The 21,905-nt window shown below is 54.1% G+C and overlaps 1 protein-coding gene across 1 annotated transcript in view; it reads right to left on the bottom strand.

The window, feature by feature from the left end:
- Positions 1–21,905, bottom strand: part of LOC138502983 (kelch-like protein 31) — a 184,419-nt gene that overhangs the window by 60,392 nt on the left and 102,122 nt on the right. Inside the window, exon 2 of the mRNA XM_069622390.1 lies at positions 2,127–3,333. Within this exon, the coding sequence (XP_069478491.1) occupies positions 2,127–3,304 (1,178 nt within the window). The 5' untranslated portion in view covers positions 3,305–3,333. The remainder of the gene's footprint in view (positions 1–2,126; positions 3,334–21,905) is intronic.

The following is a 21,905-nucleotide window of genomic DNA, read 5'->3' as shown; positions in this document are numbered from 1 at the left end:
CAAAGATGGCACTGTGATTCTCCTGCCCAGTGACTGTACCCACTGCTCTCCTGCGCTGGCCGCTGTCCTATGCTACAACACCCCTTGAAAGCACCCAAGGGTGGCAGGAATGATTTCCTCTAAGCTGCAGATTTCAATAAACGGGTATTTTGTTCTGGAACTGCTTTCACCCTTATTTTGGGCTGAAATCCTGCAGTTTCTACTGTAACTTATCATTGTAATATTAGGTTTTAAAACAGTGCTTCATGGTAGAATACTCCCACTTCTAAGCACTTTGATAATAGCTGTTATTATTATGCAATTAAATAGTTCTCAATGTATCAACCGTTGAGGGGTGAAGGGCTGAGGCTGCCCCACTGGCATTTGGGATTGGGTAGTGATGTCCACATACATTTACAGTTTTCAGTGTGAATTAGTGAGGTGATGTCCACACACTGCCAGGAAAATGATTTGCAACAGAAGACCAGCTTCCCCTTATCTGGCATTTCTTTGAGTCCAAGCACAAGCCTTGATTTTCCAGCCTTGATTCTAATACCTCTTCTGTCCTCATCCTACTTGATCTCTCCTCTGCCTTTCACACAGTCAACCATGACATCCTGCTCAACTGGCTACGTAATAACCTGGGTATCACTGGTCAGGCTCTGGCCTGGCTGACCTCTTTTCTCTCTGACTGACCCTCCCAGGCCCAACTTGGATCCTTCCTTTCCTCTATCTCTCTCTCTTCCTGCGGGTTTCCCCAGGGGTCTAACCTTTCTCCCTGGCTGTTCAACCAATACCTGGCACCTCTCACCCTCCGCATTGCTGTTCTCTGCCACTATTTCGAGTGATATGCGGATGACACCCAGCTCGATTTCAGGCTCCCCTCTGCCACCTCTTCTCCTTCCCACATCCTGGATTGTCTTTCTGCAATCCAATAGTGGTGCACCGCCAACGATCACTGCCTTAATGCCAGCAAGACGGAGATCCTCCTCATTGGCACACCTGCACCCCTCTTTCCGTCCACTCGCTGGCTGTCCTCTCTTGGCCCTCTTCCTGCTCCCACCTGTGAGGCTAAGAACCTCGAGGTTATCTTCGACTCCACACTCTCCTTCTCTCCCCACATCTCTGACGTCTCTAAGAAGTCAAACTACCCACTGCACCTGCATGCATTGCGAGTTTCCTACATGCACAGTTGATGGCATTCTTTGCCTGTGACCTGCATTGACTGCTGACTGCATGCCTGGCCTGTTAACTGCGCATACTGCTGACTGCGTGCATTCACTGCTACTTGCATGCACTGCTGAATGCATGCATTGCCAGTTTCCCTTATGCACAGTTGACTGCATTATTTGCCTGTTACCTGCATAGACTGCTGACTGCATGATTGGCCTGTTAACTGCACATGCTGCAGACTGCATGCATTCACTGCTACTTGCATGCACGGCTGAGTGCATGCTCTGCCTGTTTCCGACATGCACAGTTGACTGCATTCTTTGCCAGTGATCTGCACAGACTGCTGACTGCATGCTTGGCCTGCTAACTGCACATGCTGCGGACTTCATGCATTCACTGCTACTTCCATGAACTGCTGACTGCATGCTCTGTCTGTTTCCTACATGCACAGTTGACTGCATGCATTGCCTGTTACCTGCTTCGACTGCTGACGACATGATTGGCCTGTTAACTGCACATTCTCACTGTCTATCCATCCCCAAATTCTCCCTAAAAAAAGCAGGCGGCTCCAGCGTCCCAGTCCTAGCTGCCAAACACTGGAATGCTTTACCTGTGACCCTTAGAGCAGAATCATCCTTTTGGACATTCAGAGCAAAACACAAAGTCCTGGCTTGCCAACAGGAACTCTCACATTGTCTGACATACTAAGCTTTTTTCTCACCACTGTGTTTCTGCCGATGCACGACCTTGACCACCATGTAACCCGGTCATCGGCGCTTATTCTTATTATCTTGTATGTCTATATTATGTTGTAACCTGCTCTAAGTCTTTGGCGCGCCGTTACCTCAGGGTTCGGCACGCGGTATAAATAAAGAAACAAACAAACAAACATGCTGCAGACTGCATGCATTCAGACGGCTGAGTGCATGCTCTGTTTCTTACATGCACAGTGGACGGCATGCATTGCCTGTTACCTGCTTAGGCTGCTGACAGCGTGCTTGGCATGGTTCCTGGCGTCGTTTTGGTCTTCGCCTCCAGCCACATACAGGAATCCATCCATGACGGCTGCACACTGGTTGAAGCTCTTGGACGGCAGGTCGGCCAGGTTGCCCCAGGTCCCCTCTGAGTCCCTGTACCTAACCTCTCGGCTCAGAGCCTTTTCCGATGACGCTATGCGGCCTGCGACTGCTACCAGCACCCGGTGTCCTCCGCGGATCTGTGTCCTCTTGGACTGCAGTGAGTTCTGCTGGAAAGGCAGCAGGTGGTAGTTCATGGCCTCCACCAGCAGCCGGTGGCACTCGGGGTCCTGCATCATGCGCGGGACCGGCTGCACGTGGCTCACCAGGTCCTGCGCTGTGATGGTGCCAAAGCGGACCTTGCTCAGCAGGGCAGCGGCGTGCTGGGCCCTGTCCGGGCTGAAATCCAGCCATTTCAGGGCTATCTGGAAGGCAGTCACCTCTGAGGGGATGCACAGGTTATCCTCGGCCAGCATAGCTTCCACCTGCTCCAGGGGCAGCTTGAGGAACTGCTCGGTCCCTGAGAACTCCACCAGGTTCTGGCGCATGAACTGCCCCGCCACCTGGCGAGTCAGGCCCAGCTCGTACTTCTCGGAGAGGTTGGAGATGTACAGGCAGTTGTCCACATTCATCTCCTGGGTGAGGAAGTCCGTGCACATCGTGAGTAGCGTGCCCATCTGCAGGAAGCTGGCGGTCGAGATGGTGCTGCTGATGGTGTAGAGGGACAGGCTCAGCTTCCCCGTGTAGGCGTAGGTGATCACGGTGGCCAACCCTACAGGGGACACATCCTTGAGGTCCAGGCGCTTCAGGCTGGGCTCTTTTTTGAGCAGGATCTGGAAGTAGGTGCTGCAGGAAGCCATGACAAGTTTATGGACATCGAAGTCCTTGGTCTTGGTGGAGATGGTGAGATCGCAGAGGAAGAGTTCCTGGCGCATCTGGTTCATGGTCTCCAGGAGCTCCAGCCCGTGCTTGGAGTTGTGCACCTCAGTGGCGGTGCAGCGGAAGCCATTGGAGCCGCCCTCTAAGAGGCCGTTCAGCTGGTTGAGCTGCTCAATGTCCATGCTTGTGTCGTCCGACACGAGGGTGGGTGCCGACTCCACCTTGCCCTTCTTCTGGTTCTTCTTTTTGGGTGCCATCGCTTTCAGAGGCACGGAGTGAGGGCAATCTAAAAAGACAGAAAGGACTGTGAAGTGGGTGATGTTTGAGGGGTTTTATCAGCATTCTTGGAAACCACCCTTCAAAGGGCAGCATCGGCACAGTTCACCCATGAGTCCTGGCAACACTTCATAGTGGGCTGGCACCCCTTTTGCCAGCCCACCAAACACAACCCTGAACTCCAGGAATCACCCAGAAACAGACCCGCAAACTGAGACCTGCATTCCCATGTCTCTTCCCATTACCACTCCCTCTCCTTCCACCAACCTCTCAGACCTCTCCGATTCTCTTTCAGTCACATTCACCAACAGACTTCCACAATGCATGTATTCATTTACAAGAATTTGTATAGCGCTGCATACCAAGTCTTACCACTCTGGAGCGCTAGAGAAAAAGGAAAGAGGAGAAGAAATGCCAGTGCCCTGGACAGATAAGAACCACAGGGTTCAGCCTAGAGCGACAGTGGTACCCTAGCCAGCTTTCCTTATTTGGATGCCGGTCGCGGCCTGAGGCCGGCCAAAGGCCTGCTTGAGGACTTTGTGCAATAATGACCATGCACTTCACCGTACATTACAAAGCTATCCCTGCAATTCAGTGGATTCTATTTTAGAAAGATATATTTGTACCTTTTTGAAGTTTCTAGTTTTTAGTAATCTCAGATTCAACACACAGGAGATTGTTGAAGGGGGGCATCTGTGACATTCATTGCTCAAGGGGGGCAATCTGTGACATTACATTCTCAAGGGGGGGGCATCTGTGACATTCATTGCTCAAGGGGGGCAATCTGTGACATTACATTCTCAAGGGGGGGCATCTGTGACATTCATTGCTCAAGGGGGGGCAATCTGTGACATTACATTCTCAAGGGGGGCATCTGTGACATTCATTGCTCAAGGGGGGCAATCTGTGACATTACATTCTCAAGGGGGGGCATCTGTGATATTAATTGTTGAAGAGGGGGCAATCTGTGACATTACATTATCAAGGGGGAAATCTATGACATTAATTGCTCAAGGGGGCTTCTGTAACATTAATTGTTGCAGGGGGCATCTGTGGCATTAATTGTTGAAGGGGGCATCTGTGGCGTTAGTTTATCAAGGGGGCATCTGTGACGTTAATTGTTGAAGGGGGCATCTGTGGCATTAATTGTTGAAGGGGGGGCATCTGTGGCATTAATTGTTGAAGGGGGGCATCTGTGGCATTAATTGTTGAAGGGGGGGCATCTGTGGCATTAATTGTTGAAGGGGGGCATCTGTGACGTTAATTGTTGAAGGGGGCATCTGTGATATTAATTGTTGAAGGGGACATCTGTGGCATTAATTGTTGAAGGGGGGCATCTTTGACATTAATTGTTGAAGGGGGGCATCTATGATATTAATTGTTGAAGGGGACATCTGTGACATTAATTGTTGAAGGGGGCATCTGTGGCATTAATTGTTGAAGGGGGGGCATCTGTGACATTAATTGTTGAAGGGGGGCATCTGTGACATTAATTGTTGAAGGGGGCATCTGTGATGTTAATTGTTGAAGGGGGCATCTGTGGCATTAATTGTTGAAGGGGGCATCTGTGATGTTAATTGTTGAAGGGTGCATCTGTGGCATTAATTGTTGAAGGGGGGCCTCTGTGGCATTAATTGTTGAAGGGGGGCATCTTTGACATTAATTGTTGAAGGGGGCATCTGTGATATTAATTGTTGAAGGGGGCATCTGTGATATTAATTGTTGAAGGGGACATCTGTGACATTAATTGTTGAAGGGGGGCATCTTTGACATTAATTGTTGAAGGGGGCATCTGTGATGTTAATTGTTGAAGGGGGCATCTGTGGCATTCATTGTTGAAGGGGGGCATCTGTGGCATTAATTGTTGAAGGGGGCATCTTTGACATTAATTGTTGAAGGGGGCATCTGTGACATTAATTGTTGAAGGGGGGCATCTGTGACATTAATTGTTGAAGGGGGCATCTGTGACGTTAATTGTTGAAGGGGGGGCATCTGTGACATTAATTGTTGAAGGGGGGCATCTGTGATGTTAATTGTTGAAGGGGGCATCTGTGGCATTAATTGTTGAAGGGGGGGGCATCTGTGGCATTAATTGTTGAAGGGGGGCATCTGTGGCATTAATTGTTGAAGGGGGCATCTGTGATATTAATTGTTGAAGGGGGGGCATCTGTGGCATTAATTGTTGAAGGGGGCATCTGTGATGTTAATTGTTGAAGGGGGCATCTGTGATGTTAATTGTTGAAGGGGGGCATCTGTGGCATTAATTGTTGAAGGGGCATCTGTGGCATTAATTGTTGAAGGGGGGGCATCTGTGACATTAATTGTTGAAGGGGGGCATCTGTGGCATTAATTGTTGAAGGGGGGGCATCTGTGACGTTAATTGTTGAAGGGGGGGCATCTGTGGCATTAATTGTTGAAGGGGGGCTTCTGTGATGTTAATTGTTGAAGGGGGGGCATCTGTGATGTTAATTGTTGAAGGGGGCATCTGTGGCATTAATTGTTGAAGGGGGCATCTGTGATATTATTTGTTGAAGGGGCATCTGTGATATTAATTGTTGAAGGGGGGGCATCTGTGGCATTCATTGTTGAAGTTGGGCATCTGTGATATTCATTGTTGAAGGGGGCATCTGTGACATTAATTGTTGAAGGGGGGCATCTGTGGCATTATTTGTTGAAGGGGGCATCTGTGGCATTAATTGTTGAAGGGGCATCTGTGGCATTAATTGTTGAAGGGGGGCATCTGTGACATTAATTTTTGAAGGGGGGGCATCTGTGGCATTAATTATTGAAGGGGGGGGGGCATCTGTGATGTTAATTGTTGAAGGGGGCATCTGTGATGTTAATTGTTGAAGGGGGGGCATCTGTGATGTTAATTGTTGAAGGGGGCATCTGTGATGTTAATTGTTGAAGGGGGCATCTGTGACATTAATTGTTGAAGGGGGGGCATCGTGGCATTAATTGTTGAAGGGGGAGCATCTGTGACATTAATTGTTGAAGGGGGGCATCTGTGGCATTAATTGTTGAAGGGGGGCATCTGTGGCATTAATTGTTGAAGGGGGGGGGCATCTGTGATGTTAATTGTTGAAGGGGGCATCTGTGATGTTAATTGTTGAAGGGGGGGCATCTGTGATGTTAATTGTTGAAGGGGGCATCTGTGATGTTAATTGTTGAAGGGGGCATCTGTGACATTAATTGTTGAAGGGGGGGCATCGTGGCATTAATTGTTGAAGGGGGAGCATCTGTGACATTAATTGTTGAAGGGGGGCATCTGTGGCATTAATTGTTGAAGGGGGGCATCTGTGGCATTAATTGTTGAAGGGGGCATCTGTGACATTATTTGTTGAAGGGGGCATCTGTGATATTATTTGTTGAAGGGGGCATCTGTGGCATTAATTGTTGAAGGGGGCATCTGTGGCATTCATTGTTGAAGGGGGGGCATCTGTGATATTCATTGTTGAAGGGGGTATCTGTGACATTAATTGTTGAAGGGGGCAGCTGTGTCCTGTGATGGTTCTAGTGGACTCATCATTGGTTTCCCAGCGGGGCCCTCTCCCCATGTGACCAGGGGACGGCAGCCGCTTCCTGATCCTGACCCTGGGGGTGGAGGGGCTAATACGAGAGAGGATCACATGGGAGGAGGAGGAGACAGCCACTGGGGAGAGTTCATGGCTTCATTGGAAAAGACATGATATCCCCTACTTGCCCATGTAAAAGACCCTCTGATACCCGATACCCTAATGGCCTATTACTATGCATCTGTGACACTTCTCAGGGAAAATAGAGAAACCTTTTCCCAACACCCTTTAGGCCAAACTCCCATCCATGGTCTAAATTCCCTGTCATATATTACTGGTCTTTCATATGCAACCAGTGAGAGAGTTTCTCCAAGTGCTACGATACGATGTGGTATTTATAACGCGCCTGTACACAAGTGTTTCTAGGCGCGACAAGACAAGGAGGGGGAACAGAGATGGATAAAATGACGATCTTACTAGGCCTCGTGTAATTCAGATTGCGCAAGTGCAGGGAAGTGGAAGGGGAGAAATGCCGAGGGGAGAAGTGTAGGTAAATCAATAAGTGCAGAGGGAAGGGACTGAAGGGCTGCAGGACCCGACCCTTAAGTGCTGGGGGGCCCTGAGGCAGTGCAAGGGCAACTGGCCATGCAGAAGCCTAGGACTGAGTTCAAAGGTGACCAGGTGACCAGTGCGCGCAACAAATAGATGCATCAGCAGGGGAGAGGAAGAGAGAAAGCAAAAAGGAAGGTCCTGGGGTGCTTCCGGAACCGCAGGTGGTTCTGCTCAAGTTTCAGAGAGGCAGGGAGGCTGTTCCAGAGGGAGGCCCCGGCAGACGGAAGAGATCTGCCCCCCACTCTCTGCTTGGAAAAGTGACTGATCCTCGGAGAGTTGGAGGTGGATGAGCGGAGGGCTCAAGAAGGAAGATGATTAGGAAGAGAAAGTTGGATGTAGCATAGTCCCCAGTCCCAGAAAGCCTTGTGGATGATGCAGAGGGTCTTGAATTCAATCTGTGCTGCAACCAGGAGCCAGTGCAGAGATTTCAGTCCTGGAGAGATGCGATCCCAGGGCTTGAGGCCAAGGACAAGTCTCCCAGTCCTGTACTGGACGAGTTGTAAAGGTTGAAGAATGGAGGAAGGAAGATTTAGAAAGAGGATGTAGCAATAGTCCAGCCTAGAGAGGACCAGAGCTCGGGAGACGGGGAGCTTCTGGGGGAGGAGAGGGAAGGAAGAATACCTCTGAGGAGGTGCAGCTGGTAGTGTGACTTCCTAGAGCCGTCAGAGATGTGAGGAGAGAAAGAGAGGGCAGATATGGGTAGAATGAGGACTTGACACTGCTGGCCAGTATGAGGAGTTGGAACTGGCAGGGTGTGAGGAGACGACACTTATGGGTAGTGTGAGGGCTTGACACTGGTGGGCAGTATAAGGAGCTGGCACTGGTGGGCAGTATGAGGAGCTGGCACTTATGGGTAGTGTGAGGACTGGCCACTGGTGGGCAGTATAAGGAGCTGGCACTTATGGGTAGTGTGAGGGCTTGACACTGGTGGGCAATATAAGGAGCTGGCACTGGTGGGCAGTATGAGGAGCTGGCACTTATGGGTAGTGTGAGGACTGGCCAGTGATGGGCAGTATGAGGAGCTGCCGCTAGTGGGGTATGAGGAGCTGGAACTTATGGGTAGTGTGAGGACTGCCCACTGGTGGGCAGTATAAGGAGCTGGCGCTGGTGGGCAGTATGAGGAGCTGGCACATATGGGTAATGTGAGGACTGCCCACTGGTGGGCAGTATAAGGAGCTGGCGCTGGTGGGCAGTATGAGGAGCTGGCACATATGGGTAATGTGAGGACTGGCCACTGGTGGGCAGTATGAGGAGCTGGTACTGGTGGGCAGTATGAGGAGCTGACACTTATGGGTAGTGTGAGGACTGGCCACTGGTGGCCAGGATGAGGAGCTGGCACTGGTGGGGTGTGAGGAGAAGACACTTATGGGTAGTGTGAGGGCTTGACACTGGTGGGCAATATAAGGAGCTGGCACTGGTGGGCCGTATGAGGAGCTGGCACTTATGGATAGTGTGAGGACTGGCCACTGGTGGGCAGTATAAGGAGCTGGCACTGGTGGGCAGTATGAGGAGCTGGCACTTATGGGTAGTGTGAGGACTGGCCACTGGTGGGCAGTATAACAAGCTGGCACTGGTGGGCAGTATGAGGAGCTGGCACTTATGTGTAGTGTGAGGACTGGCCACTGGTGGGCAGTATAAGGAGCTGGGACTGGTGGGCAGTATGAGGAGCGGGCACTTATGGGTAGTGTGAGGGCTTGACACTGATGGGCAGTATGAGGCGCTGGCACTTATGGGTAGTGTGAGGACTGGCCACTGGTGGGTAGTATAAGGAGCTGGCACTTATGGGTAGTGTGAGGACTGGCCACTGGTGAGCAGTATGAGGAGCTGGCACTGGTGGGATGTGAGGAGCTGGCCCTTATGGGTAGTGTGAGGGCTTGACACTGATGGGCAGTATGAGGAGCTGGCACTTATGGGTAGTGTGAGGACTGGCCAGTGATGGGCAGTATGAGGAGCTGCCGCTAGTGGGGTATGAGGAGCTGGAACTTATGGGTAGTGTGAGCACTGCCCACTGGTGGGCAGTATAAGGAGCTGGCGCTGGTGGACAGTATGAGGAGCTGGCACATATGGGTAATGTGAGGACTGCCCACTGGTGGGCAGTATAAGGAGCTGGCGCTGGTGGGCAGTATGAGGAGCTGGCACATATGGGTAATGTGAGGACTGGCCACTGGTGGGCAGCATGAGGAGCTGGTACTGGTGGGCAGTATGAGGAGCTGGCACTTATAGGTAGTGTGAGGGCTTGACACTGGTGGGCAGGATGAGGAGCTGGCACTGGTGGGGTGTGAGGAGCTGGCACTTATAGGTAGTGTGAGGGCTTGACACTGATGGACAGTATGAGGAGCTGGCACTTAGGGTAGTGTGAGGACTGGCCACTGGTGAGCAGTATGAGGAGCTGGCACTGGTGGGGTGTGAGGAGCTGGCACTTATGGGTAGTGTGAGGACTTCACAGTGATGGGCAGTATAAGGAGCTGGCACTTATGGGTAGTGTGAGGGCTTGACACTGATGGGCAGTATGAGGAGCTGGCACTTATGGGTAGTGTGAGGACTGACCAGTGATGGGCAGTATGAGGAGCTGCCGCTAGTGGGGTATGAGGAGCTGGAACTTATGGGTAGTGTGAGGACTGCCCACTGGTGGGCAGTATAAGGAGCTGGCGCTGGTGGGCAGTATGAGGAGCTGGCACATATGGGTAATGTGAGGACTGCCCACTGGTGGGCAGTATAAGGAGCTGGCGCTGGTGGGCAGTATGAGGAGCTGGCACATATGGGTAATGTGAGGACTGGCCACTGGTGGGCAGTATGAGGAGCTGGTACTGGTGGGCAGTATGAGGAGCTGACACTTATGGGTAGTGTGAGGACTGGCCACTGGTGGCCAGGATGAGGAGCTGGCACTGGTGGGGTGTGAGGAGACGACACTTATGGGTAGTGTGAGGGCTTGACACTGGTGGGCAATATAAGGAGCTGGCACTGGTGGGCCGTATGAGGAGCTGGCACTTATGGATAGTGTGAGGACTGGCCACTGGTGGGCAGTATAAGGAGCTGGCACTGGTGGGCAGTATGAGGAGCTGGCACTTATGGGTAGTGTGAGGACTGGCCACTGGTGGGCAGTATAACAAGCTGGCACTGGTGGGCAGTATGAGGAGCTGGCACTTATGTGTAGTGTGAGGACTGGCCACTGGTGGGCAGTATAAGGAGCTGGGACTGGTGGGCGGTATGAGGAGCGGGCACTTATGGGTAGTGTGAGGGCTTGACACTGATGGGCAGTATGAGTCGCTGGCACTTATGGGTAGTGTGAGGACTGGCCAATGGTGGGTAGTATAAGGAGCTGGCACTTATGGGTAGTGTGAGCACTGCCCACTGGTGGGCAGTATAAGGAGCTGGCGCTGGTGGACAGTATGAGGAGCTGGCACATATGGGTAATGTGAGGACTGCCCACTGGTGGCCAGTATGAGGAGCTGGCACATATGGGTAATGTGAGGACTGGCCACTGGTGGCCAGGATGAGGAGCTGGCACTGGTGGGGTGTGAGGAGACGACACTTATGGGTAGTGTGAGGGCTTGACACTGGTGGGCAATATAAGGAGCTGGCACTGGTGGGCCGTATGAGGAGCTGGCACTTATGGATAGTGTGAGGACTGGCCACTGGTGGGCAGTATAAGGAGCTGGCACTGGTGGGCAGTATGAGGAGCTGGCACTTATGGGTAGTGTGAGGACTGGCCACTGGTGGGCAGTATAACAAGCTGGCACTGGTGGGCAGTATGAGGAGCTGGCACTTATGTGTAGTGTGAGGACTGGCCACTGGTGGGCAGTATAAGGAGCTGGGACTGGTGGGCGGTATGAGGAGCGGGCACTTATGGGTAGTGTGAGGGCTTGACACTGATGGGCAGTATGAGTCGCTGGCACTTATGGGTAGTGTGAGGACTGGCCAATGGTGGGTAGTATAAGGAGCTGGCACTTATGGGTAGTGTGAGCACTGCCCACTGGTGGGCAGTATAAGGAGCTGGCGCTGGTGGACAGTATGAGGAGCTGGCACATATGGGTAATGTGAGGACTGCCCACTGGTGGGCAGTATAAGGAGCTGGCGCTGGTGGGCAGTATGAGGAGCTGGCACATATGGGTAATGTGAGGACTGGCCACTGGTGGGCAGCATGAGGAGCTGGTACTGGTGGGCAGTATGAGGAGCTGGCACTTATAGGTAGTGTGAGGGCTTGACACTGGTGGGCAGGATGAGGAGCTGGCACTGGTGGGGTGTGAGGAGCTGGCACTTATAGGTAGTGTGAGGGCTTGACACTGATGGACAGTATGAGGAGCTGGCACTTAGGGTAGTGTGAGGACTGGCCACTGGTGAGCAGTATGAGGAGCTGGCACTGGTGGGGTGTGAGGAGCTAGCACTTATGGGTAGTGTGAGGACTTCACAGTGATGGGCAGTATAAGGAGCTGGCACTTATGGGTAGTGTGAGGGCTTGACACTGATGGGGAGTATGAGGAGCTGGCACTTATGGGTAGTGTGAGGACTGGCCAGTGATGGGCAGTATGAGGAGCTGCCGCTAGTGGGGTATGAGGAGCTGGAACTTATGGGTAGTGTGAGGACTGCCCACTGGTGGGCAGTATAAGGAGCTGGCGCTGGTGGGCAGTATGAGGAGCTGGCACATATGGGTAATGTGAGGACTGCCCACTGGTGGGCAGTATAAGGAGCTGGCGCTGGTGGGCAGTATGAGGAGCTGGCACATATGGGTAATGTGAGGACTGGCCACTGGTGGGCAGTATGAGGAGCTGGTACTGGTGGGCAGTATGAGGAGCTGACACTTATGGGTAGTGTGAGGACTGGCCACTGGTGGCCAGGATGAGGAGCTGGCACTGGTGGGGTGTGAGGAGACGACACTTATGGGTAGTGTGAGGGCTTGACACTGGTGGGCAATATAAGGAGCTGGCACTGGTGGGCCGTATGAGGAGCTGGCACATATGGATAGTGTGAGGACTGGCCACTGATGGGCAGTATGAGGAGCTGGCACTTATGGGTAGTGTGAGGACTGGCCAGTGATGGGCAGTATGAGGAGCTGCCGCTAGTGGGGTATGAGGAGCTGGAACTTATGGGTAGTGTGAGCACTGCCCACTGGTGGGCAGTATAAGGAGCTGGCGCTGGTGGACAGTATGAGGAGCTGGCACATATGGGTAATGTGAGGACTGCCCACTGGTGGGCAGTATAAGGAGCTGGCGCTGGTGGGCAGTATGAGGAGCTGGCACATATGGGTAATGTGAGGACTGGCCACTGGTGGGCAGCATGAGGAGCTGGTACTGGTGGGCAGTATGAGGAGCTGGCACTTATAGGTAGTGTGAGGGCTTGACACTGGTGGGCAGGATGAGGAGCTGGCACTGGTGGGGTGTGAGGAGCTGGCACTTATAGGTAGTGTGAGGGCTTGACACTGATGGACAGTATGAGGAGCTGGCACTTAGGGTAGTGTGAGGACTGGCCACTGGTGAGCAGTATGAGGAGCTGGCACTGGTGGGGTGTGAGGAGCTGGCACTTATGGGTAGTGTGAGGACTTCACAGTGATGGGCAGTATAAGGAGCTGGCACTTATGGGTAGTGTGAGGGCTTGACACTGATGGGCAGTATGAGGAGCTGGCACTTATGGGTAGTGTGAGGACTGACCAGTGATGGGCAGTATGAGGAGCTGCCGCTAGTGGGGTATGAGGAGCTGGAACTTATGGGTAGTGTGAGGACTGCCCACTGGTGGGCAGTATAAGGAGCTGGCGCTGGTGGGCAGTATGAGGAGCTGGCACATATGGGTAATGTGAGGACTGCCCACTGGTGGGCAGTATAAGGAGCTGGCGCTGGTGGGCAGTATGAGGAGCTGGCACATATGGGTAATGTGAGGACTGGCCACTGGTGGGCAGTATGAGGAGCTGGTACTGGTGGGCAGTATGAGGAGCTGACACTTATGGGTAGTGTGAGGACTGGCCACTGGTGGCCAGGATGAGGAGCTGGCACTGGTGGGGTGTGAGGAGACGACACTTATGGGTAGTGTGAGGGCTTGACACTGGTGGGCAATATAAGGAGCTGGCACTGGTGGGCCGTATGAGGAGCTGGCACTTATGGATAGTGTGAGGACTGGCCACTGGTGGGCAGTATAAGGAGCTGGCACTGGTGGGCAGTATGAGGAGCTGGCACTTATGGGTAGTGTGAGGACTGGCCACTGGTGGGCAGTATAACAAGCTGGCACTGGTGGGCAGTATGAGGAGCTGGCACTTATGTGTAGTGTGAGGACTGGCCACTGGTGGGCAGTATAAGGAGCTGGGACTGGTGGGCGGTATGAGGAGCGGGCACTTATGGGTAGTGTGAGGGCTTGACACTGATGGGCAGTATGAGTCGCTGGCACTTATGGGTAGTGTGAGGACTGGCCAATGGTGGGTAGTATAAGGAGCTGGCACTTATGGGTAGTGTGAGCACTGCCCACTGGTGGGCAGTATAAGGAGCTGGCGCTGGTGGACAGTATGAGGAGCTGGCACATATGGGTAATGTGAGGACTGCCCACTGGTGGCCAGTATGAGGAGCTGGCACATATGGGTAATGTGAGGACTGGCCACTGGTGGCCAGGATGAGGAGCTGGCACTGGTGGGGTGTGAGGAGACGACACTTATGGGTAGTGTGAGGGCTTGACACTGGTGGGCAATATAAGGAGCTGGCACTGGTGGGCCGTATGAGGAGCTGGCACTTATGGATAGTGTGAGGACTGGCCACTGGTGGGCAGTATAAGGAGCTGGCACTGGTGGGCAGTATGAGGAGCTGGCACTTATGGGTAGTGTGAGGACTGGCCACTGGTGGGCAGTATAACAAGCTGGCACTGGTGGGCAGTATGAGGAGCTGGCACTTATGTGTAGTGTGAGGACTGGCCACTGGTGGGCAGTATAAGGAGCTGGGACTGGTGGGCGGTATGAGGAGCGGGCACTTATGGGTAGTGTGAGGGCTTGACACTGATGGGCAGTATGAGTCGCTGGCACTTATGGGTAGTGTGAGGACTGGCCAATGGTGGGTAGTATAAGGAGCTGGCACTTATGGGTAGTGTGAGCACTGCCCACTGGTGGGCAGTATAAGGAGCTGGCGCTGGTGGACAGTATGAGGAGCTGGCACATATGGGTAATGTGAGGACTGCCCACTGGTGGGCAGTATAAGGAGCTGGCGCTGGTGGGCAGTATGAGGAGCTGGCACATATGGGTAATGTGAGGACTGGCCACTGGTGGGCAGCATGAGGAGCTGGTACTGGTGGGCAGTATGAGGAGCTGGCACTTATAGGTAGTGTGAGGGCTTGACACTGGTGGGCAGGATGAGGAGCTGGCACTGGTGGGGTGTGAGGAGCTGGCACTTATAGGTAGTGTGAGGGCTTGACACTGATGGACAGTATGAGGAGCTGGCACTTAGGGTAGTGTGAGGACTGGCCACTGGTGAGCAGTATGAGGAGCTGGCACTGGTGGGGTGTGAGGAGCTAGCACTTATGGGTAGTGTGAGGACTTCACAGTGATGGGCAGTATAAGGAGCTGGCACTTATGGGTAGTGTGAGGGCTTGACACTGATGGGGAGTATGAGGAGCTGGCACTTATGGGTAGTGTGAGGACTGGCCAGTGATGGGCAGTATGAGGAGCTGCCGCTAGTGGGGTATGAGGAGCTGGAACTTATGGGTAGTGTGAGGACTGCCCACTGGTGGGCAGTATAAGGAGCTGGCGCTGGTGGGCAGTATGAGGAGCTGGCACATATGGGTAATGTGAGGACTGCCCACTGGTGGGCAGTATAAGGAGCTGGCGCTGGTGGGCAGTATGAGGAGCTGGCACATATGGGTAATGTGAGGACTGGCCACTGGTGGGCAGTATGAGGAGCTGGTACTGGTGGGCAGTATGAGGAGCTGACACTTATGGGTAGTGTGAGGACTGGCCACTGGTGGCCAGGATGAGGAGCTGGCACTGGTGGGGTGTGAGGAGACGACACTTATGGGTAGTGTGAGGGCTTGACACTGGTGGGCAATATAAGGAGCTGGCACTGGTGGGCCGTATGAGGAGCTGGCACATATGGATAGTGTGAGGACTGGCCACTGGTGGGCAGTATAAGGAGCTGGCACTGGTGGGCAGTATGAGGAGCTGGCACTTATGGGTAGTGTGAGGACTGGCCACTGGTGGGCAGTATAACAAGCTGGCACTGGTGGGCAGTATGAGGAGCTGGCACTTATGTGTAGTGTGAGGACTGGCCACTGGTGGGCAGTATAAGGAGCTGGGACTGGTGGGCAGTATGAGGAGCGGGCACTTATGGGTAGTGTGAGGGCTTGACACTGATGGGCAGTATGAGGCGCTGGCACTTATGGGTAGTGTGAGGACTGGCCACTGGTGGGTAGTATAAGGAGCTGGCACTTATGGGTAGTGTGAGGACTGGCCACTGGTGAGCAGTATGAGGAGCTGGCACTGGTGGGATGTGAGGAGCTGGCACTTATGGGTAGTGTGAGGGCTTGACACTGATGGGCAGTATGAGGAGCTGGCACTTATGGGTAGTGTGAGGACTGGCCAGTGATGGGCAGTATGAGGAGCTGCCGCTAGTGCGGTATGAGGAGCTGGAACTTATGGGTAGTGTGAGCACTGCCCACTGGTGGGCAGTATAAGGAGCTGGCGCTGGTGGACAGTATGAGGAGCTGGCACATATGGGTAATGTGAGGACTGCCCACTGGTGGGCAGTATGAGGAGCTGGCACTGGTGGGCAGTATGAGGAGCTGGCACTTATGGGTAGTGTGAGGACTGGCCACTGGTGGGCAGTATAACAAGCTGGCACTGGTGGGCAGTATGAGGAGCTGGCACTTATGTGTAGTGTGAGGACTGGCCACTGGTGGGCAGTATAAGGAGCTGGGACTGGTGGGCAGTATGAGGAGCGGGCACTTATGGGTAGTGTGAGGGCTTGACACTGATGGGCAGTATGAGGCGCTGGCACTTATGGGTAGTGTGAGGACTGGCCACTGGTGGGCAGTATAAGGAGCTGGCACTGGTGGGCAGTATGAGGAGCTGGCACTTATGGGTAGTGTGAGGACTGGCCACTGGTGGGCAGTATAACAAGCTGGCACTGGTGGGCAGTATGAGGAGCTGGCACTTATGTGTAGTGTGAGGACTGGCCACTGGTGGGCAGTATAAGGAGCTGGGACTGGTGGGCAGTATGAGGAGCGGGCACTTATGGGTAGTGTGAGGGCTTGACACTGATGGGCAGTATGAGGCACTGGCACTTATGGGTAGTGTGAGGACTGGCCACTGGTGGGTAGTATAAGGAGCTGGCACTTATGGGTAGTGTGAGGACTGGCCACTGGTGAGCAGTATGAGGAGCTGGCACTGGTGGGATGTGAGGAGCTGGCCCTTATGGGTAGTGTGAGGGCTTGACACTGATGGGCAGTATGAGGAGCTGGCACTTATGGGTAGTGTGAGGACTGGCCAGTGATGGGCAGTATGAGGAGCTGCCGCTAGTGGGGTATGAGGAGCTGGAACTTATGGGTAGTGTGAGCACTGCCCACTGGTGGGCAGTATAAGGAGCTGGCGCTGGTGGACAGTATGAGGAGCTGGCACATATGGGTAATGTGAGGACTGCCCACTGGTGGGCAGTATAAGGAGCTGGCGCTGGTGGGCAGTATGAGGAGCTGGCACATATGGGTAATGTGAGGACTGGCCACTGGTGGGCAGCATGAGGAGCTGGTACTGGTGGGCAGTATGAGGAGCTGGCACTTATAGGTAGTGTGAGGGCTTGACACTGGTGGGCAGGATGAGGAGCTGGCACTGGTGGGGTGTGAGGAGCTGGCACTTATAGGTAGTGTGAGGGCTTGACACTGATGGACAGTATGAGGAGCTGGCACTTAGGGTAGTGTGAGGACTGGCCACTGGTGAGCAGTATGAGGAGCTGGCACTGGTGGGGTGTGAGGAGCTGGCACTTATGGGTAGTGTGAGGACTTCACAGTGATGGGCAGTATAAGGAGCTGGCACTTATGGGTAGTGTGAGGGCTTGACACTGATGGGCAGTATGAGGAGCTGGCACTTATGGGTAGTGTGAGGACTGGCCAGTGATGGGCAGTATGAGGAGCTGCCGCTAGTGGGGTATGAGGAGCTGGAACTTATGGGTAGTGTGAGGACTGCCCACTGGTGGGCAGTATAAGGAGCTGGCGCTGGTGGGCAGTATGAGGAGCTGGCACATATGGGTAATGTGAGGACTGCCCACTGGTGGGCAGTATAAGGAGCTGGCGCTGGTGGGCAGTATGAGGAGCTGGCACATATGGGTAATGTGAGGACTGGCCACTGGTGGGCAGTATGAGGAGCTGGTACTGGTGGGCAGTATGAGGAGCTGACACTTATGGGTAGTGTGAGGACTGGCCACTGGTGGCCAGGATGAGGAGCTGGCACTGGTGGGGTGTGAGGAGACGACACTTATGGGTAGTGTGAGGGCTTGACACTGGTGGGCAATATAAGGAGCTGGCACTGGTGGGCCGTATGAGGAGCTGGCACTTATGGATAGTGTGAGGACTGGCCACTGGTGGGCAGTATAAGGAGCTGGCACTGGTGGGCAGTATGAGGAGCTGGCACTTATGGGTAGTGTGAGGACTGGCCACTGGTGGGCAGTATAACAAGCTGGCACTGGTGGGCAGTATGAGGAGCTGGCACTTATGTGTAGTGTGAGGACTGGCCACTGGTGGGCAGTATAAGGAGCTGGGACTGGTGGGCGGTATGAGGAGCGGGCACTTATGGGTAGTGTGAGGGCTTGACACTGATGGGCAGTATGAGGCGCTGGCACTTATGGGTAGTGTGAGGACTGGCCACTGGTGGGTAGTATAAGGAGCTGGCACTTATGGGTAGTGTGAGCACTGCCCACTGGTGGGCAGTATAAGGAGCTGGCGCTGGTGGACAGTATGAGGAGCTGGCACATATGGGTAATGTGAGGACTGCCCACTGGTGGGCAGTATAAGGAGCTGGCGCTGGTGGGCAGTATGAGGAGCTGGCACATATGGGTAATGTGAGGACTGGCCACTGGTGGGCAGCATGAGGAGCTGGTACTGGTGGGCAGTATGAGGAGCTGGCACTTATAGGTAGTGTGAGGGCTTGACACTGGTGGGCAGGATGAGGAGCTGGCACTGGTGGGGTGTGAGGAGCTGGCACTTATAGGTAGTGTGAGGGCTTGACACTGATGGACAGTATGAGGAGCTGGCACTTAGGGTAGTGTGAGGACTGGCCACTGGTGAGCAGTATGAGGAGCTGGCACTGGTGGGGTGTGAGGAGCTAGCACTTATGGGTAGTGTGAGGACTTCACAGTGATGGGCAGTATAAGGAGCTGGCACTTATGGGTAGTGTGAGGGCTTGACACTGATGGGGAGTATGAGGAGCTGGCACTTATGGGTAGTGTGAGGACTGGCCAGTGATGGGCAGTATGAGGAGCTGCCGCTAGTGGGGTATGAGGAGCTGGAACTTATGGGTAGTTTGAGGACTGCCCACTGGTGGGCAGTATAAGGAGCTGGCGCTGGTGGGCAGTATGAGGAGCTGGCACATATGGGTAATGTGAGGACTGCCCACTGGTGGGCAGTATAAGGAGCTGGCGCTGGTGGGCAGTATGAGGAGCTGGCACATATGGGTAATGTGAGGACTGGCCACTGGTGGGCAGTATGAGGAGCTGGTACTGGTGGGCAGTATAAGGAGCTGACACTTATGGGTAGTGTGAGGACTGGCCACTGGTGGCCAGGATGAGGAGCTGGCACTGGTGGGGTGTGAGGAGACGACACTTATGGGTAGTGTGAGGGCTTGACACTGGTGGGCAATATAAGGAGCTGGCACTGGTGGGCCGTATGAGGAGCTGGCACATATGGATAGTGTGAGGACTGGCCACTGGTGGGCAGTATAAGGAGCTGGCACTGGTGGGCAGTATGAGGAGCTGGCACTTATGGGTAGTGTGAGGACTGGCCACTGGTGGGCAGTATAACAAGCTGGCACTGGTGGGCAGTATGAGGAGCTGGCACTTATGTGTAGTGTGAGGACTGGCCACTGGTGGGCAGTATAAGGAGCTGGGACTGGTGGGCAGTATGAGGAGCGGGCACTTATGGGTAGTGTGAGGGCTTGACACTGATGGGCAGTATGAGGCGCTGGCACTTATGGGTAGTGTGAGGACTGGCCACTGGTGGGTAGTATAAGGAGCTGGCACTTATGGGTAGTGTGAGGACTGGCCACTGGTGAGCAGTATGAGGAGCTGGCACTGGTGGGATGTGAGGAGCTGGCACTTATGGGTAGTGTGAGGGCTTGACACTGATGGGCAGTATGAGGAGCTGGCACTTATGGGTAGTGTGAGGACTGGCCAGTGATGGGCAGTATGAGGAGCTGCCGCTAGTGCGGTATGAGGAGCTGGAACTTATGGGTAGTGTGAGCACTGCCCACTGGTGGGCAGTATAAGGAGCTGGCGCTGGTGGACAGTATGAGGAGCTGGCACATATGGGTAATGTGAGGACTGCCCACTGGTGGGCAGTATGAGGAGCTGGCACTTATGTGTAGTGTGAGGGCTTGACACTGGTGGGCAGGATGAGGAGCTGGCACTGGTGGGGTGTGAGGAGCTGGCACTTATAGGTAGTGTGAGGGCTTGACACTGATGGACAGTATGAGGAGCTGGCACTTAGGGTAGTGTGAGGACTGGCCACTGGTGAGCAGTATGAGGAGCTGGCACTGGTGGGGTGTGTGGAGCTGGCACTTATGGGTAGTGTGAGGACTTCACAGTGATGGGCAGTATAAGGAGCTGGCACTTATGGGTAGTGTGAGGGCTTGACACTGATGGGCAGTATGAGGAGCTGGCACTTATGGGTAGTGTGAGGACTGGCCAGTGATGGGCAGTATGAGGAGCTGCCGCTAGTGGGGTATGAGGAGCTTGAACTTATGGGTAGTGTGAGGACTGCCCACTGGTGGGCAGTATAAGGAGCTGGCGCTGGTGGGCAGTATGAGGAGCTGGCACATATGGGTAATGTGAGGACTGCCCACTGGTGGGCAGTATAAGGAGCTGGCGCTGGTGGGCAGTATGAGGAGCTGGCACATATGGGTAATGTGAGGACTGGCCACTGGTGGGCAGTATGAGGAGCTGGTACTGGTGGGCAGTATGAGGAGCTGACACTTATGGGTAGTGTGAGGACTGGCCACTGGTGGCCAGGATGAGGAGCTGGCACTGGTGGGGTGTGAGGAGACGACACTTATGGGTAGTGTGAGGGCTTGACACTGGTGGGCAATATAAGGAGCTGGCACTGGTGGGCCGTATGAGGAGCTGGTACTTATGGATAGTGTGAGGACTGGCCACTGGTGGGCAGTATAAGGAGCTGGCACTGGTGGGCAGTATGAGGAGCTGGCACTTATGGGTAGTGTGAGGACTGGCCACTGGTGGGCAGTATAACAAGCTGGCACTGGTGGGCAGTATGAGGAGCTGGCACTTATGTGTAGTGTGAGGACTGGCCACTGGTGGGCAGTATAAGGAGCTGGGACTGGTGGGCGGTATGAGGAGCGGGCACTTATGGGTAGTGTGAGGGCTTGACACTGATGGGCAGTATGAGGCGCTGGCACTTATGGGTAGTGTGAGGACTGGCCACTGGTGGGTAGTATAAGGAGCTGGCACTTATGGGTAGTGTGAGGACTGGCCACTGGTGAGCAGTATGAGGAGCTGGCACTGGTGGGGTGTGAGGAGCTGGCACTTATGGGTAGTGTGAGGGCTTGACACTGATGGGCAGTATGAGGAGCTGGCACTTATGGGTAGTGTGAGGACTGGCCAGTGATGGGCAGTATGAGGAGCTGCCGCTAGTGGGGTATGAGGAGTTGGAACTTATGGGTAGTGTGAGCACTGCCCACTGGTGGGCAGTATAAGGAGCTGGCGCTGGCGGACAGTATGAGGAGCTGGCACATATGGGTAATGTGAGGACTGCCCACTGGTGGGCAGTATAAGGAACTGGCGCTGGTGGGCAGTATGAGGAGCTGGAACATATGGGTAATGTGAGGACTGGCCACTGGTGGGCAGCATGAGGAGCTGGTACTGGTGGGCAGTATGAGGAGCTGGCACGTATAGGTAGTGTGAGGGCTTGACACTGGTGGGCAGGATGAGGAGCTGGCACTGGTGGGGTGTGAGGAGCTGGCACTTATAGGTAGTATGAGGGCTTGACACTGATGGACAGTATGAGGAGCTGGCACTTAGGGTAGTGTGAGGACTGGCCACTGGTGAGCAGTATGAGGAGCTGGCACTGGTGGGGTGTGAGGAGCTGGCACTTATGGGTAGTGTGAGGACTTCACAGTGATGGGCAGTATAAGGAGCTGGCACTTATGGGTAGTGTGAGGGCTTGACACTGATGGGCAGTATGAGGAGCTGGCACTTATGGGTAGTGTGAGGACTGGCCAGTGATGGGCAGTATGAGGAGCTGCCGCTAGTGGGGTATGAGGAGCTGGAACTTATGG

Source organism: Ambystoma mexicanum, chromosome 11 (genome assembly GCF_040938575.1).
Source record: "Ambystoma mexicanum isolate Mex_15411 chromosome 11, UKY_AmexF1_1, whole genome shotgun sequence".
Taxonomy (NCBI): Eukaryota; Metazoa; Chordata; class Amphibia; order Caudata; family Ambystomatidae; genus Ambystoma; species Ambystoma mexicanum.
The sequence above is the reverse complement of the archived record's forward strand: the minus strand, read 5'-3'. Positions and strand labels throughout refer to the sequence as shown.